This window comes from Mobula birostris, chromosome 5 (assembly GCF_030028105.1).
Source record: "Mobula birostris isolate sMobBir1 chromosome 5, sMobBir1.hap1, whole genome shotgun sequence".
Classification (NCBI taxonomy): Eukaryota; Metazoa; Chordata; class Chondrichthyes; order Myliobatiformes; family Myliobatidae; genus Mobula; species Mobula birostris.
The window spans coordinates 69447755-69466819 of NC_092374.1; the positions used below are offsets into that span (position 1 = coordinate 69447755).

Here is a 19065-nt window from a genome sequence, read left to right on the forward strand (position 1 = left end):
ATTACAAATGATCAAAGAGAATCCGCAGACAAGTTGGAATATTGCACCACTGTAATGTGTTGGAACATGCAAACAGTATGCCAACACAAAGCAGGCAAAACAGAAACAAACCCCCACAACAGAGGAGAAGAGAACATAAAAGACTGAGGTGTGGCTTGAACGTGGCTTTGAGGACTGTAAAGATTACAGAGTAGACCAAACAAAGAAGCTTCCATTTACAGAGAGGTCTAAGGGCCTTTGTTGTAAAGTGGTCACAAACAAATATAATAGGGAATTTCTTCAAATTGAGAGAGCAGCAACTTGGGACCCTCCACCACAACTTGTACTTGAGGGGAATTGTACAGGTTTGTGAGGGAAAGCTCGATAAACAGGTAGGATAACTGAATAAGAACCAAAGCAAAAAAAAAATTACATAGACTGGGAGCATCAGTAGGTCAAGCAGCTTCTGCTGGGAGATAGACAGAGTCAACATTTTGAATTTCTTTCCATAACTGAGCACTTTCAGCATTTGATGGCCTTGTTTTGGATTTCTGGTACTTTCGGTTTTCTTGCCGCAAAGAATAAGACGCGAAACAAAGATGAGATGAAGGGGCTTGAGAGTACTGGCACATACAGCACCAACTCAGGCATGGTCCAGAGGGGCAGAATGGCCTGCTTCTCTGAGATAAAAGCAGAAAATGCTCTAAAAACTCAGCAGGTCGGGCAGCATCTATGGAAACAGAAACAGTTCACGTTTTGGGGGCTGCGTTCAGAATGGACAGTTGCCTGACTTCTGCTGGAGATATAGAGTGAGTCAATAACTGGATGTGATTGTAAAGAACCTTAAGCCTTCTTAATATTGATCATTGAAAGCGGTAAAAACTAATTTTCATAGAACTGTTTCCCAACAGTAGTTAGTCCAGTCAGGACAGAAGGGAGGAACAAACATCCAGCTTGCTTGGTACATCAATGTGGGCCCTGTGGTACTGTGAGGTTGCTAATTCTATGCCAAGTTTCTGGGACAGCAATCTTTCTAAGTTTTCTGTGTGAAGTATGATTTCATGAGCTCAGGGATGTGTATCGCAATATGAAGGAGAAGCAACGAATTCAGTCTAAAAATCACAAATCCCCAATTCATTACACCTTTGACAGTTGGCAAGAACATTTTGATTTTGAGGGAGTCAGTTGTCAGTCAAATAAGCAGGAACTATGTGCTTGTAGCCAAGCAACTGCTTTTTCTTCATGCATGGGTTAATTTGATTTGTCAACAGTAACAAAGGTAAATGTTACCCCCAGGGGTTTTTTTTTGAAACTATGAACTGGGGTAGGATCCAACACATGGATATGGAATGCCACATTAATCAGTGTCATGTTAGAAATATCTTGTAATATCGGTGCAAAGTTGCACCATCAATTAATTCACTGACTGTATGGATAAATACACCCAATACTTAGCCCACTGCTCTCAGAGGAGTGAAATCAGGAAGTTTCGCAATGAACAATGATGATCTACCCATGATACGTTGCAACTTGCCTTCCAGCTTAAGCTGACAGAGAAATTGCTAAGGCAATAGAGGATCCACATGGACTGAGTTTCACCAATGTTAGTGCAATCTGGGTCTTGACCTGAAACATTAGCTTTCTTTGCCTGTCCTACCTGAGCCATTGAGTATTTTCTAGTTCTATTTCAAATGAATTTCAACATGGCCTGAGCTTGTGGTACAGAGCTGTAGAACCATGACACTGAATTGACTTTCCTACTGAGAGACATAGTCGTGGGAAGTATCATCGAGTGGGATATGATTTCGTATGACTGGGTCAAAATCATTGTATGAGGTCAATGCCTCAGATGCCCAGGATTTCTCAGTGACAGACTAAAATGCTTGACACTACACTCGGAACCAAACAGGGAAAATACCACCCTCATCTTAATTGTTTCAGAAGTTAACCCAAAAAATAAGGAAAAAATCAAGTATCTACTGAAAATGCAGTTAAATTATGAAGCCAGCTGACTAACTCTGTCACACACAGATACTTCAGTACAGGACACAGGAGGCTATGTTTGCCTCTTTGCAACAGTAACACCAAGAGCATAACAAGGACAAGGACTTCCAGAGCAATACTGGTCTCCTGGGCATCATCTGATATCAAATTCCTATGTGCTATTTTAACAAATAGGTCACCGCACCTCTTTAGTGAGAATCATGACGTTTTGAAGCACAGAGTCCATGGCATTAGACACTTCTAACGTTGCAAGAGGATCAATGGCCATTCCCTTCTGTAAAGGACAGACAAGATATTATTAACAAGACAAATGTGCACTGGCAATGATTACCCTCCTTCCGAGAGAGTGAGCATTTGTTTCAGATCATCACAAGAACACATGTTTATAGGAGGAGGAATAGGCCACCAGACCCCTCCAGCTTCTCTGACCATTCACTGCAAGCATACATCATGTTTTTTTGTGTTCTCCTTGCATTACTCATTTAATTTAATATTTTGTTTTTATTTGGAGATACAGTGCAGTACAGGCCCTTCAATCTGCACCACCCAGCAACTCATCGATTCAGACCTAGGACAATTTACAATGACCCGTCAACTTGCTAGCTGGTAGGACTTTGGACTGTGGGAGAAAACCCAAGCACCAATTACAATATTTCTTATTGTTATTTATAGATTTTTAAAATTTTGTACTGCATAATAACAACAAATTTCACAACATACAGTATTCCAGTGATATTAACCCTTGATTTTGATTCTGAGAGTTCCATTTCTGCAAAATTCTTTATCTCTCCTTCTCTCATGGAAAATATTGGTGGGGGTGAATAAGCCCAAGGTATGAAGATTAGGAGAATTCCAATCCCAAACATTTTTCTCAGAAAAAGTCAAGTTATGTTTGGTGTATTGTCTGAGCAATACACTACTACTACTACGTCGACTCAGGCCTAGGGGGCCGGCGTCGGGCAATACACTCAGTCACTTACTTTGGTTAACTTTAGGATATCCAGGTTAGAGAAGAATGTTCTTTCAACCTTTCTTAGCTCTTCCTCAGACAGTGTGCAAATAAGAGTCTGAGTGTCCCTGGCTGTAGCAGGATCTCCAATGATAACAAAGTCATCCAGTTTTGTGCCATTGCAAAGGTCTTTCAGCTGTAACCCTTGCCCAACTGTAATGACCTGGAACAAATGACACAATAGTTAAAGATCTCTATGTCAAGAGTGCACAGAAAGCTTGTGCTTTTGCAGTGGCATCATTATCACTGTGCTAAGTGCTCCATGCAGTAAAGTTAGTTATGCCAAAGTGTACATTTAGGAACATAAGATTAGCATAGATTTCCGAGCTTGATCCATGCTTCAAATTGTGTCATGACTGATGGGCCGTCCTACCCAACTTGCCTTAATTACTATATTCCATAACATCCTTGTCCAACAAAAAAGGATTAGTTTTCTGTCGCTGTGAAATTAATAATGTAAAGTAATATTTCCAAATCAAAACTGATTGTTTCATAAACATTATTATCCATAATGTACATGATCTTGCACAAGCCACCAAGCACAGCTCATACAAATCTTGTCTGAGTTAAAATTTAAAACATAATGATTATATATATTACGTAGTACAATTTGTTAGTTAGTGGGTTAACATGACCTCAAGAGGCCACACTTGATACTATAATGTCACAGCAGAGTGTAACTGCTACCTTAGACTTGAAATTAGATTACAGCCTTAAAGTTATTTAAATAAGATGTCTAAACGACTTGAAGTACAGTAAACCTGCAAATAGGCTAAGTAATCATTTCTCATTCATTTCATGAACAATAATTTATGTTAATTTATGTTTGTCATTTTTTGTAATCTACAGTACTGCTGCTTCTGCAAAAAAAGGCTAATTTTAATGGCACTTACACCCTGGGTATGTATGTCCAGGGCAATAAATGTGAATATGACACTTTTTACAAAGTCATGCAAGTACTATGTTGATTGAATTTAACTCCAATTTTCACAATTTTTCTGAAATTTAACCAGTATGTTTGCTATTTGTTTCTTCCCAGTACTTTCTTCCACGGGTCTCATATAAAATGCACAGTGAATGACAGAATTAGCATCTAAGTGATCGTTTGTAAAATGGCTCGCTTTATTGGTTCTGACTAACATTTGTAAAGTGTCTGATCCAAGTAGAATTTCTTATTTATCACTGGACTGTATGTTTGGCTCAGCAGCATAACTGAAGAGAAAATATTATAGAATCAAGTCCCACTCCAGAGGTTTTGAGAATTTCACCTCAAATGATGGGATGAGACTATCCTCTTTCTCTCTTTGGACTGTATGTTTATCAAGAACTTCAAAGGGATGTAGTGTGTTTTTTCTCTAAAGTTCATCACAATTAGCGCATTACACAGTTCTAAATCTATTCTACAAGGTTATACCCAGAGATTCATCCCAAGGCACATATCAACTGCTACCGTTCGACCATCAGCTCAGAGATAGACAAACTCACCTATCTTACAATGCAACTGAATACTGCTGAGTGGCACACTCTAAGGTGCAAGATTTCATGTTGCTAGATGTACTGAAGTGGGAGTAGCCAGTGTAAATGATCTACACCAAAAGACCACTAAATTGGTGTTTTTTTTTCATCTTTCACGTGTCTCAAAGTATTCAACACTTTCCAATTGCTACCCATTCCCATGCTTCTAGGATAAATTCCTTTAACTGAATTTGTGTAGGAAGTTGTCAATGTAACATGTAGTGCACACCCAATGTAGAACTTCAACTTCCAAAGAGGCAATTATTGTATGATAAATGTTCAGAAGGCACACTGAAATTACGCAAAATTAACTATTCCAAACTGCCCAGGAGTAGGGGATGGTGATGGCCATGCAAAAGGGCTTGCTGGATCTGAGCAATGAGGAGCTATGAATGGAATTGAACATTCTGTAGCTATCAGCAAAAATCTCACTTTTGATCTTATGAAGAAGGAGTACGGTGCAACTAAAGACAATTTGAACTAGAACATTATGATTGCTCTTTCAGTTTTCTTTCCATTACATACACTCCTTTTCTCTTGATGCCCCTGTTGACTGTTTTTTTCCTCAGGGCTCCTTGATATCCTACTCAGTCAAGAGATGCCTTAGTATCAAGTAAGGTCACTTACACCTCATGTTTGGGATTACACTCTTTGGAACATAGTTGGATTAAGGTTGTAATGAGCTCTGGAACCAAGACGCGTTGGCAAAACCCAAAGTGGGCATTACTAAGGCGGTATTGATAAGTAAATCGCACTTAATTTCAGTGTAGATGCCATGTTCATTCACTTTGTTGATGATTGACAATAGAACTCATTGGATGATTTACTGGACTGTACTTTCATATACTAGATATATCTGGACAATCTTCCATATTGTTGGATAGACACATAATATTAACTACTGCATTAGAATTTACATGGACAGTTTCATATAAATTTCCAGAAAACCAGATTCACTACAAGGCAACAAAATGATATTGATGGTATAAATCTTAGCACAGGAATATATAGCAAGAAAAGCTGGCACAACGTGGAACCAGACACAAAGTCTGGATTATGGACTAAGATTGGATGTTGTTGTTGAGACTATTACTCGACACTACTGTCATTTTTTTTTACCTTTTCAAAATTTACATCAGCATCCAAAATTTTATCCACTGTCGGACGATCAAACGACATGTTTTGGTACAGAAATTCTGACAGTGTCTCATTTTCAATCAAGAAATCCTGGAGCCTGAGATCTGCACACAAAAATAAGATGCAGTCAGTAAGCAAAGAGTTTGAGCAGGTTTGATACTGCAATCAAGCGTACTCTGTCAATCAATAAAAATATGGCTGTTCTACACCATCCTCAGCTCTTCCTCCGTGTCAGTTCCCCATTAGCCTCTCCTCTTTATACAACTATCACCTTTCTCTATCCTTAGTCCTGATTCAGAATTTTCACCTAAAATGTCAACAATTCCTTCATTCCACAGATGTTGCTTGACCTGCTGAGTTCCTCCAGCATATTGTTTGGTCCTTCATAAGCCTCATTACCTTTATCTTCTTGAGTATTTCTATCTCCATCTTAAATATATCTAATGATCTGTACTTCACCAGCTGCACGGGCAGAGAATTCCAGAGAGGAGACATTTCTATGTACCTCAATTTTAAATATGACCCCTTACTTTGTATCCTTGTTTGTGACTCTCCCACAAGAGAAACTATCTCAGCATCTATCCTGTTAGGATCTTGTATGTTTGAATAAGGTTACCCATCATTAGGCTTATATTGTTGTTTATTGGTTCTCTCCTTCACTGCTCCTCAACAAGTAACCTTAATCTTGATTTATTGTTACCATCTGATGATATCAAGCATTAGCTTTTGGTTCAGGGTATTTTCAGAATAAATACTTATATTAATAAACTTACTTAATCCTTTGCATTTCAGGACACCCAATGTAACATTAATTAAGTATTTTTATAAGTGTATCACTGTCCTGCTGCAGTTGACTTGAAAACAGCAAACTCCTCCTAACAATAATGTAATTGGTGGCAGATATTCCTTTCAATGATATTTTGTCAGCAGTCAATACTGGCTAAGGCATTCACAATTCTCTTACCACATTTCAAAATAGTGTCATGGGATCTTTTACAACCCCTTGAGATAACAGATGGTATCTTGGTTTAAAACAAAAAATTGGCACATTCTGCAAAAAAAGCATTCCTAACTTTTCTCCAAAGTATCTGAATTACTGGCAAGTAAAAACAAAGAAGCAATAAAATTTTGAGAGAATGCCAACTTAAAAGGAAAGTATATATTCACTGAATACTTCTGTGGGGTTACTTTAGTTCACAGTGTCTGTGTTCAACACTTGGACTCAAACAGAATCTCATTAATATTCATAGTTACAGATGAACCATGTGCACGAGGGATGCCAAAGACTTGTACAGGCATGTGAACTGACCGATAATAACCTCTCAGCTTGTATGTGCTTCAAAAGCTTTTGCACATTTTAAAAGGAACTGCACCAACTGTGATGCATCAAACATGTTAAACTTTTGAAACAGGTTTTAACAATAGAGATAGAGGTAGAAAATCAGCCTGAAAAAAATTACATAACCCCACTATCATCAAACCAGGGTTAACTTTTAATTAAATTGATATTGAGAAGAAAGGAATATCACCAAAATCAGCTCTATCCAACATACTGGGTTAATAAAGAACAGAATCTGGTTGGCTGCATTCCAGCTGTATATGTTTTCCATGCGCGTTCATCTTCATTCTCTGATTACCTCATCAGAAAATGACCACACCAAGCATTTGGCAAAGTTTTGCATGTCAGTAATGGGGTTGTGACAGTGTTTGAGGGAGGGAGGAGGTGGGTTGGGACCTCAGGGGGTGCGAGGAGAGTGGGACACCAAGCACAAAATGAAAACATCTTCATGTTGTCAACTGACATTGATAACCTCCAAACAGGAGTATGTACATAGTTACTTACTTCTGGCAGTGTGGAAGAGCTTCTTCTCAGTCTTTAAGGACCAGTTATTTTCATTTATACAAATTCTAACTCTCCAGTCTATAATGGTTGCAGTCAGGCAAGTCTATGTTGTTGCCTTGACTCATCCCTCATGTTTAGTTTAACAACTTACTTCCATTAAGCTTCCAATTGGAGTGAAGCTAATTTATGAGAAATTGTTCAATCTACAGTAACTCCACTCCAAAACAAAGGTCATTTCAACTTCAGTCATTGAGCTGCAGTGTACAAGTGAAGTCTGACAGTGTTTGCACATTTGGAGGTTAAGATCCATCGACCCATTCACTGAAGCATCTAAGATGAAGGGTCCTACACATCACTTGCCCACAAGACAATAGTTCTTTAACAAAATGGCCCCAATGTACAACACCAGTGTCCAACAAGAAAGTTCACTTTGAAACCTGGAATATCTGGAACATGAAAAGGGACATCAAATGATGAAATTCACCATTGCTCACAGGAGGCCAGCTTTGTCTAACTGATGAAAAGAGCACTTGAAGATCAAGACCTACAAACTGACACCTAACTCATAGCAAGCAGCAGTGATCCTTGCCCTCCTGTTCCAAGGCACAGATTACTTAACTACAATACCGTAAAGTGCAGAAGAAAAACCACCAACATTGTCTCAGCAAAATCCACCACATCTACAAGCAGGAGAAGTGAATGAATGCCAGCATTCTCTGCCAGAGCAGAAATCCAGTGCTCGGCATGTGGCACCCAAAACAAGCACTCAGTTCTGAGCTCCTCTACCAGGAGGAAACTCCAAGGATGTTCTCAAAGCCTCTTTGACAAAGTGTAAATCCACATGCTCCTGACCCTGACTGCTCAAAACAGAGGAGTCTTCAGGATGGCACTGACATCCTGACGTTCCCCTGCTTGCAGCACAAGGAATCTAGCAAAACACTGGAAGGAACACATCATCTCAGCATCTACCCAGCCAAGAGCTTCCTGTCTCAATTGTAGCACAATGTTTATGTCACACAATAGCCTCATAACTCACAGAAAACAGAACATAACAAAATGACCCTCAAACCTGACAGACATTTTTCTAAGAAGGAGAAGGCAACACCTTTAATACCAAGGCATGTGGAAAGAACAAGAGCAGAGGAATTTTGACAATGAGAAAAAATACTCTTAAGTGTTGGGTTTATTGGAACATCTAAAAAGCAAAATGAAAGACAGCAAGGCAGCATACTTAGGAGGATTTCCTCAGAATAAATATCTGTGAGTGATAGCGTGAGGGAAAAGATTAAGAAGGTTTGCATTCAAGTTTAAACTGGGTTGTGGCATTTCTGATCTAAAGAGTCAGGGTGGGAGGAAAGAGCAAGTTGCTCCAACACGATTGCTTCAACCAGTCAGCACTTCCTTTGTGCTGTGTCCGAAGCAGCTTTTGGCAGCAGTTTCAGTCTAGCAGTTCAGCTGACTGAAGGAGCAATACCACAGAGCTGAGCTGCATGAAACAGAGAGGAGGTTACTCTCGGTCATTGCTCTCCAACCTACATTTAGCACTATCAGATTACATGCAAGCTTTGTTCTCTGCCTGAGCGATGAGCTTGATAGCCAAATCATTTTAATTTGAAGCCAGACAACCTTTGATGGAAAAACTTACTTTAGTGAAGTAAACTGCAGCAGCCCTACAAGACACTGAAAGTTTCCCCTCACTTTTTGTAATCAAAGTGCGTTATTGGTCACAAGAAAACCCTTTAAAGATCGCTTAAGTGTCATTTATTTACACTCACAGCTTGCGTGTTGTACCTTTAACACAGTGAAAAGTCTCATTCTGCTTCTTAGTAAGAATACTTGTTCGCCACTCCTGCTCTTGCCGACCTCCATTTTATCCGGACAGGGGATTCACTCAGGGTTGTGATAGAGCCCTCTCCTTCTAACTTTCTAGCCCTTTTTCTACTGTATGATAACACTTCTTCTTACTATTAGGTAGGTAGGTGGGTAGTTTTGAAAGTAGTACACTCCTTCTGCTAGACTTCTGTAATACCCTGCACACAGAAGTCTAGATTCACACTGTCAACTTGAAAGTTTCTTCTCCATTTTGAGGAGACATGAGTCAAGAATTTCCACACAAATTGGTGGGGGCACTGCACTTTCTCAAGGAAGTCTTCAGTTGTCTCCTCTGTCTTCCTGATAATCCTCTACCATGCCATGGAAGACTTTGGAACTGAGTGTCTGTTTCGCAAATTTGGTGTTGCATGCAAACAACATGACCTGTTCAAAGAGCTGATTGTGTGTACTCAGCAATTTGATGCTGGAGGCATTGGTCTGTGAAAGGACATTGAGATTGATTTGCTAATCCTTCCAGTGGATTTGAAGGATTGTGTCAGGGCAGCCTTGTGTTACCTGTCCAGGGCTTTTAGGTGACTGTGGTAGGTAGTACATGCCATGAAAACATAGGTGGAGCAGGAATCACTACTGTTTGTTAAATCATCAGCTCATCCTTGGGTATACATTGGAATACAAGAGTTATGAACAGCAGCTCTGCTCACTGTGCCACAGTGTCACTCCAAAACAGACAAATAATCTCCTGAGCCATAGTACACTGCCTAAGAATGTCAATATCCTGCATACATATTGTTTACACAGATAAATATGTATATAAGCAACATACACAAAATGCTGGAGGAACTCTGCAGATTAGGCAGCATCCATGAAAATGAATAAACAGTCGACTTTTCAAGCTAAGGCCCTTTATCAGTCCTAAGGAAGGGTCCCGACCCGAAACATTGACTGTTTATTCATTTCCATAGATGCTATCTGACCTGCCAAGTTCCTCCAGCATCTTGTGTGTGTTGCTTCAGATTTCTGGCATCTGCAGAGTTTGTTGTGCTTGTTTATGTTATGTATTCTTTAGGGTAAAGAGAGACTTGCTTCTTTTGTAGCTCTCTGGATTCGGAGGTGGAAGATGAGGCAAATGTGTGATGTAAATAGGGTGGTTAAGGAGCATACAGCATTCCTGTCCTTATTAGTCAAGGCATTGAGTTCAAAAGTCAGCAAGGTATGTGGCAGCTTCATAAAACACCAGTTAGACCACATCTGGAGTATTACATACAGTTCTGGTCGTCACATTACAGGAAGGACATTGAGATTTTCGAGAAGGTGCAGAAAAGGTTTCCCAGGATGTTGCCGGGATTAGAGGGCATGTACTCTAAGGAGAAGTTGGATGAACTTGGGTTGTTTTCTCTGGAGCAGTGGAGGCCGAGGGGAGATCAGGTAGAGGTTTATAAGATTTTGAGAGGCAGAGATAAAGTAGACGGACCGGATCCTTTTCCCAGCGATGAAAATGTGTAATAGCAAAAGGCATATATTTAAGGTGAGAGGGGTAAGTTCAAAGGAGATGTGAGGGGATATATACGGAGAGCGATGCGTGCCTGGAATGCACTGCTTACGGTGGTGGTAGAGGCAGAAACAACAAAGACGTTTAAGAAATGTTTAGATAGGCATATGAATGTAAAAAAAAATGAAAGATCTGGACATTGTGTAGGCAGAAACGATTAGATTAGTTACCTATTTGATTACTAGTTTAAGCAGTTTAGCACAATATTGTTTCAGTGCTATACTGTTCTATGCTCCATATTCTATGTTAAATGTAAACATTATGCATATATGCAGATGCTTTAGAATGCAATTGTAACTGTTGCTCTATAAGTAATTTTCCATCAATTATCAGCTGAACAAGCAGCTAAGTTAGATGTAATTTGAAGCTTGAAGTAACAAGGTGTTATGAAATATGTTGCCTTCACAGAAATTGAAGTGATCACCCACTCCATGAGTAGTTTTTCACCCACCTAATAGAAAACTCATTTCGCCCTGCCTTTCAGGGTCATTTCACGCTGCCTTTAACACATCTTAATCCACAAGTCTTACTATCCAGTGCTGCAAGATTCTACATTTGATGTTAAAGAGAAGTTGGAAAAACATTTGGAAAGGAACAACTAACAAGGACACGGAGAAAATAAAACCTGGAACACCTCTGTTGTTTGAAAGGTCTGGCATCTCATGCAATGGGCTGAGTGGCCTCCTATTTTTGTTTGTCCAGAAACACATTAATCAACTGTTCAAACTGTCTGTGAACATCAGCTGATTTTCTGAACTCGTGTCTTGTAGCTTGATGAAAGCACTACCATCTGTGCCTTGCACAATCACCCCGTGCCTCTCTGAACTTTGTCCGACAATTGTGACCTGATCACAATTGCATAGTCTTAAACCAGTCAGCAATACTTTTTTCAGCATTCAAAGGAAGAACTATTAAAAACTGAGTTTTCTATCCTAAAATAGATTTTCATAGATCCAAACAAAGAGGAAACACATCCTAAGGCTCATTGAGTCCCCACCAACCATCACCATGTATTAACACTAATCCCATTTTATTCTTCTCCGATTCCCATCAAATCCAACCCCCCTTCCCCCACCCATCAGATGTTACCACCCTTGTACATAGTAGAGGTAATGTTCACCCATCAAACGTCCATCTTTGGCCTGTAGAAAGAAACTGAAGACACAAAGGAAACCCACGTGATCACGTAAGAAAGTACGAATTCAACATAGACAACGCTGGATATCAGAATTGGATCTCGGTCAGTGAACTTTGAGGCAGTAGCTCTACTAGTTGCACCACCCATTGGTCATTGATGTTAATGTGATCAATCTTCAAAATGCAATTTCTGTAAAATGGCAAAGGCCTACTTTCCTTTCACTTAACCAGAATTGCATCTCTAGTTGCATGTTCTCAACAGCAATGCATGCAACTTGAGCTCAACTTCAGAATTTTGGTTTTGACCTCAACAGAACCATACTTGAGATGGAATATCCACTGCATGTACAACACAGAGGTAGCATGTCTTTCCCATCTTATCATTTTCTGCAAGACTCTGAGTTAGAACTGGGAGAATGTGGGGACAAAATTGAAAAAGTGCTCCAATGCATGAATCATGGCAGATTAGCAGGCAGACCCAGCAAGAAATTAAGCAATATATATGTATTTATTGTTAAAGATTTGGAGTTTGCTGTGTACATATATCTATTGATGCTTCTGGACACATCTTCAGTGATGTTCCTGGAATCATCGGGTGTTTCAGGTCTTTCAACATCATACAACCTCCTCCAGGTGACCCAGCCGGGGCTGATCAGACCCCAGCTTGTGTCCAGATGGCTAGCTACTTATGACTCCATGGCTCCCCTCTTTTGAGCCACAGCCATCTTGAGGCCCTCTCTGCCGCATCGGTGGTACTGCAGATGGCTCTCCTCTTCCTCTCTCCCTCAATGCCCAAAATGCTGAAGGCTCTAACTAAAGAACGGGCTATGAATCCCCTACAACCACCCTCCACTGGGAGACACCTCGCACTCCATCCAGCCTGCTGACAGTTGCTGACCAGTCCTGCACTAGGGTAGATTTCTTACAGTTATACAAGGTGATGATGAGGCCACACCGGGAATACCGTGAAGAGTTTTGGTCTCCTCAGTTAAAGAAAGGATACAGTAAAATTGGAAGTGGTCTAAAGGAGATTCCCCAAGCTAATTCCAGACACAAGAAGTTTATTCTATCAAGAGAAATTAGACAGTTCAGATTTGTATTAATTGGAACTATCAAGAATGAGGACTGGCTTAATCAAACACAAAAGACGTTCACGAGGTCACAAACAAGAGAATATAACTACAAGAGGTTGGTCATTTAAAACTGAAATGTGCAAAATTTTCTTCTTTCATAGGGTAGTTATTTCTGGAAGTCTTTGCCCCTGATGATGACGGAGGCTACAATATTAGATACAATGAAGATGAGGCCAGATAAATAATAGAAAGATGAGATTTAAGTTTAGGTTATGGAGAAATGATACAGCAAAGTTGAGGCTAGCAGAGATTAGCCATGATCATATTCAATGGCAAGGCAAACTTAAGAGGCTAAGTGGCTTACTCCTGGTTCTCGCAGCAGGCCAAGCAGCATCTATAGGAAGAGGTACAGTCCCATCATCGAGACCCATCATCAGGTCTCGGCCTGAAATGCCGACTGTACCTCTTCCTAGAGGTGCTGCCTGGCCTGCTGCGTTCACCAGCATTTTTTGTGTGTGTTGCTTGAATTTCCAGCATTTGCAGATTTCCTTGTCTTTACTCCTGGTTCTGTTTTCATCTGCTCCTGTGTTGTTCTTGTTCTATAAATCTGCATGGGTATATCAGTGCCAAAACCCACCCAAGGTCAATGCCTCTTTCCACAGACATCATATGGATGCTGGAAAATGTGGTCATGGCAGATAGGGTCCTCCTTCCACCCTAGTAAGTCTTTTCCTGAAAATGTGAGTATTTTAGGTAAGAATGCAATTCTGAGTGCATGTATCAGGTAGCCTGGGGTTGAATATGTTTTAATTCATGATAGTGGTATGTGTGATACACTCAGACAACCAACTCTAATGGGGCACAATTTTAAATGGCAAACCATTTCCTCTGACTTTGATTTTGTCTTAATGTCACTTTCTCTCAGTACTGTGGCACGGCAGATACAACATCAGCACCATTTTCCTATTGCTTTTGAGGCTTTGTTTTCATTAATAAAGTAAATTTCTTCAGACTATATACACTCTGGCATAAAACAAAATCTCCTGCTTGCACTACCAATCCAATGATGGACATTTTCCCATCAACATACATCCTGGACACTCTATCATGTGATAGACATATCTGGCTATTTTTTTCTTGTCTTTGTTCAAACCTCACAGTGCCAGAGACCAAGATTTGATTCTGACCTCCGGTGTTCCTTCTGTCGAGTTTACACATTTTCCCTTTGAATCTGTGGGTTTCCCTGCACCTTCAAGGAAATCAGGATTAAGACTGATGGGAATTTTCTGCTGGGTATTCATCTGAACCTGATGGTCTGAACTGCCTTTCTGCTGTATAATAAGCAAAACCCTAAACCAAAGGAAACATCTGGACACAGTTCTCCTTGCGATGAAGGGTTGCCCAGAATGCAGCTTGACTGGAATGTGTCCGTGATTCAGCAGAATGCACAAATATGAGAAACTCCGCAGATGCTGGACATCCGAGGCAGAACACACAAAGTGCTGGAGGAACTCAGAAGGTCGGGCAGCATCTATGAAAATGAAGAAATAGTTGATGTTTCAGGTCGAGACCCTTCATCAGGACTGATGTAAAGTCCTGAAGAAGGGTCTCGGCCTGAAACGCGACTGTTTATTTATTTCCGTAAATACTGCCCAACCTGGTGAGTTCCTCCAGTATTCTGTGTGTGTCACCTTCAGCAGAATGCAGCTGGGTTATTATATTTGAGAAAAGGACTTATATTACAAAGAATATGTTCAGGAGAACAACTGGGAAAGATTGGCAAAGCACTCCTGAGCAACATTTTAGAGTCTAATGCCTCAAAATGTGTGGATTATTCAAAAAGGTGATGTTATGATCTTTATATATTCAAAAAATCTATTTATAGCCTTATAGATTGCATCTGTTTCAAATCCTCTGAAGAATTCAGTACTTTTGCTTTGAATAAAACAGCTCTCTTTGTAAATATTTCTTCTACCTTCCCTTCCCTGTGCAAAAGAGGAAAGGTGTGTATCGAAGGAAAATTGCTTACATGATAATCTTATCCAAAAGGGATAGGAAACAAAAAGGATGCAACTACAGACTAGTTAGCCTAATGCTTATTATTGGGAAAATGTTATTATTATTTATTAAAGAGCTAGTAACAGGAAGTTTAGAAAGTCACAATTGGAATCAATAGAGTCAGCATGACTTCATGAAGGGGAAATCAAGTCAGACTAACTTACAACATTTTGGGGAAGTGTAAGTCAAAGTGGTTTGAGGAAAGATGTCTCATATTCATAAATTTCTTATCCCAGATTTTTGTGTGACATAGGTCATTTAAACCGTTAGGTTTCCATCCATATCCAAAGAATCCCATTAAGCCTATAGATCTTTCTCTCACAGATGCCGATCATGTCCCCCTGACTCCCCCAACATCCATCCACTTGTACAGTTATGACAATACAACAGCCAGTTAACCAACCAATTAGAACAGTTCCAGGATGTGGGAGGAAACTGCAACACGCCATGGTCACAGAGAAAACGTGAAAACTCCACAGAGATCATATATATATATATGTGGATATTCAAAAAGCACTAAGAGATTATGTTGCAAGCTACGAGCTCAACAAAATATATTAATGTGGATAGAGAATTAGCTTATTAGCAGGAAGTAACAAATGGAAGGGTGTCATTTTGAGCTTGGGGTCTACAGCCCGTGAGCAACAAACGGAGCAGTACATGAATGACAACTGTTTGAAATATACTTTAATGATTCAGAAGAAGGTAGTGAAATGCTGACTGAATGGTGGCACAGCCTAAAAGGGCCAAATGGCCTACTGCCTACTTCTTTGTGTAGGGGATAGTAAGCAGGGGTGTTGGGTAGCAGAGAGAGAAAGCCTTTCCCAACATGTAAGATTTCTCAGTGTTAATATCAGCACCTCTCTTTCATGTTGCAGTATGCTAGAATTAAAGGTTGCCAGTGCGGAACACAGTCATTGATAGTGACAGTGGAAAGAAGAAACATATGTATGTATTAAGGGTGTCCTAATTTAAGTCAATCATAGGGACTATTGATCTAGAATGATCCCAGACCTGCAACGGGTGTCTACAGCATTTCCCGAAGACGGGAGTGTCACTCAGGGTTCTACTAGGGTGATTTTCAAGGAGTAAAGGATCAACATGCGAAAAGTGAACAAGATCATAGGCAAGACATTCATCCACTCACAGACTGCCCGGTAACAACTGAGCCGAATGAAAAAAAAATTCAACCCAATAATCAAAGCTATTGACTAAATATCAAGTCTCCTACTAATAAAAATAGAACTGGATCCTCGACTTGTAAACTGGACACTCAGTTATAGAGGGCACAGGCAAAGATGATCACTGCTCCAGACTAAAATAACTCCAGTGCTAAAGTGCAGCCACAGATGTAGTATCAAAGACACGGCAGCCAATTTGTGCAGAGCAAGCTTCTGCAAACAGCAGATTGACAATGACCATGAACTAGAGTAGAGGCTCTATTGCCTATGATTTCTGGCTACCTGCCCCTGCACTCCGTTGTTCTTTTCAGCTTGGTCCAAGGAGTAATCATTGGAAGGCATTTTCCAGCTCATCAGCTCAGCTCTGCATGCTGCATCTTCTCTCCCAGCTTAACTGGCCCGCTACTTTGACAGAATAGCTCTGCCAGCTGGCAAGGCTCCCTCACCCAGCCCGAACCTTGTCCGCAGGCTGTTGAAGCTGTCACTGAATGCCCTTCAGCAATCAGAAACATTTCAAAATCAGGCAGTATCTGTAAAATCATCTTAAAAATGCACAGGCACGCATGCATCCTTGCACACTCATACAAGCCTAGACACTCACACACACCTATACACTAACACACACCCATATATTAACACACACCCCATACACACACACACACATCACTGCATAAACACACACTCATACACTCACATACATACACACTCATATGCACACTAACATTCTCATGTGCATTAACAGGCCCACAAATGAATATTAAAAGGCCTGGATAGAATGGATGTGGAGAGAATGCTTCCAATAGCGGGAGTCTAGGACCAGAGGGTGCAGCCTTTAGAAAAGAAGGGCCTGCACTTAGAGCAGAGATGAGGAATTTCATTAGCTAGAGGGTGGTGAATCCGTGGAATTGATTGTTACAGACGGCTGTGGAGCCAAGTCATTGGGAATGTTTAAAGCAGAGGTTGACAGGCTCTTACTTACAAACGTAATTAGGACATCAAAGGTTACAGGCAGTAAACAGGGGAATGGGATTCAGAAGGAAAATAAATTAGCCATGATCAAATGGGGGAGCAGACTCAAGGGTCCAAACACACACACACACACACACACACAGAGTCAAATAAAATCTGATGTAAGAATGTATTCTCGTGAGTTGATTTACATTGGGGCTGCTGTACTTGCACCATATTTAATCCAGTGTCAGCTTTGCAGGCAGATGACCCAAGCACAGGATTGGTGCTGTGCCAAGAGGAGTAGACAGGGATTAATAATGCTGACCCTGTCACCAGTGCAATGCCAAGCAGGAATGCTGCCCTGCAGCACACATGGAAGTAGCCCAGCCATGGCATAGTCACCCGGCTGATTAAGCAGACATTGGTGGGTAATCTGCCCCAGTACCTTTTACCTACATGAACCGGAGGTACATTATGTCCAGGACAGAAATGGCAATCCACCCGCTCTTCGTTGTAAAGTGCCTTGTCACCTTATGCACAAACCTGAGACAACTTGCTTCAAAGGTTTCAAAGTCAGATTTAATGTCAGAGAAATGTATACAATATACATCCTGAAATGCTTTCTCTTCGCAGCCATCCACGAAAACAGAGGTGCCCCCAAAGAATGAATCACAGTTAAATGTGAGAACCCCAAAGTCCCCCCCCCAGCTCCCCTTCCTCCCGCGCGTAAACAGCAACCAGCAATGACCCACCCTCCTCCCACCAGCAAAATAAAGCATTGGTACCCACCACTGAGCACTCAAGCATACAGCAAAGCAACAGCAAAGACAGAGACTTGCAGTCCTCCAAAGACTACTCGTCCACCCAGTATTCGATATACCACAGGGTCTCTCTCTCCCCCTAATAAGGGAGAAAAAGATGTCTCCATTTCACAGTGAGAGGGGAGACATAACAAACAACTTGCTGGTTTACAATGTTAAAAGTCCGTTGTGTCGCTTTTTCCGAGCTCTGTGCCCAAATATCTCGGGTCTCTGGGCACACAGCTGTAGATCTTCCAACTCTCACAACACACCAATCTCCTGCCGGGACACTGACCTTCGATCCACCCGTCTCCAGAGCCACGAAGTCTCAGACCTCTGAAGACCAGCGAAGCTCTTAGGCCACGCCCTTGGCATGTCGAATAATAGCCTAACACCTCAGCTGACAGACTCCATCTCTAACAGTGCAGAATTCTCTCAGTACTGTCGTGGATGCTGGCCTAGACTGTGAGGTTCATTTATGCAGCATCTTACATCAAAATCAACTGCCTAATGTGCCGTGAGATATTGCGACCGAATGAGGTGCTGCAAATATTTGGTTACCAGAGTAATGACAGAGCCAGCAAAGCCTACTTTTGAATTCAGAACTAAGAGAAGGATTAGGTCCTGCCACCATATTGGCTGATCTGCCTTAACTCCCTGTTTACTTCCCTACTCCCACATTCCTTGATTCTCTTATCATCTGTGCAGCAAATGACATAAATTAAGGCCTGGATGAATGATTAAGACTATGTAGGAAATTTTCCTCTTCATCAGGCCACCTACTTACCACCTTCGACAACAGAGAGTTTATTTATTCAGAAATATAGCATGGAACAGGCCATCCTGAGCCACACTACCCAGCAACCCCCAACTGTCATGGGACAACTTACAATGACCAATCAACTGGTACAAGCAACACACATCAAAGTTGCTGGTGAACGCAGCAGGCCAGGCAGCATCTCTAGGAAGAGGTACAGTCGACGTTTCAGGCCAAGA

The 19065-nt window shown here is 40.9% G+C and overlaps 1 protein-coding gene and 1 long non-coding RNA gene across 3 annotated transcripts in view; one reads left to right on the top strand and one right to left on the bottom strand.

Annotated features, from left to right (window-relative positions):
• LOC140197766 (phospholipid-transporting ATPase ABCA1-like) overlaps positions 1-19065 on the bottom strand; it is a 164314-nt gene that overhangs the window by 87194 nt on the left and 58055 nt on the right. For both annotated transcript variants that reach the window (XM_072258199.1, XM_072258201.1), the window contains 3 exons: positions 5627-5748; positions 2964-3155; positions 2168-2257 (listed from right to left, as the gene is read on the bottom strand). In XM_072258199.1, coding sequence (XP_072114300.1) covers positions 2168-2257; positions 2964-3155; positions 5627-5748 — 404 coding nt within the window. The remainder of the gene's footprint in view (positions 1-2167; positions 2258-2963; positions 3156-5626; positions 5749-19065) is intronic.
• LOC140197767 (uncharacterized) overlaps positions 1-19065 on the top strand; it is a 93076-nt gene that overhangs the window by 31142 nt on the left and 42869 nt on the right. The gene's annotated exons all lie outside the window — the stretch shown is intronic.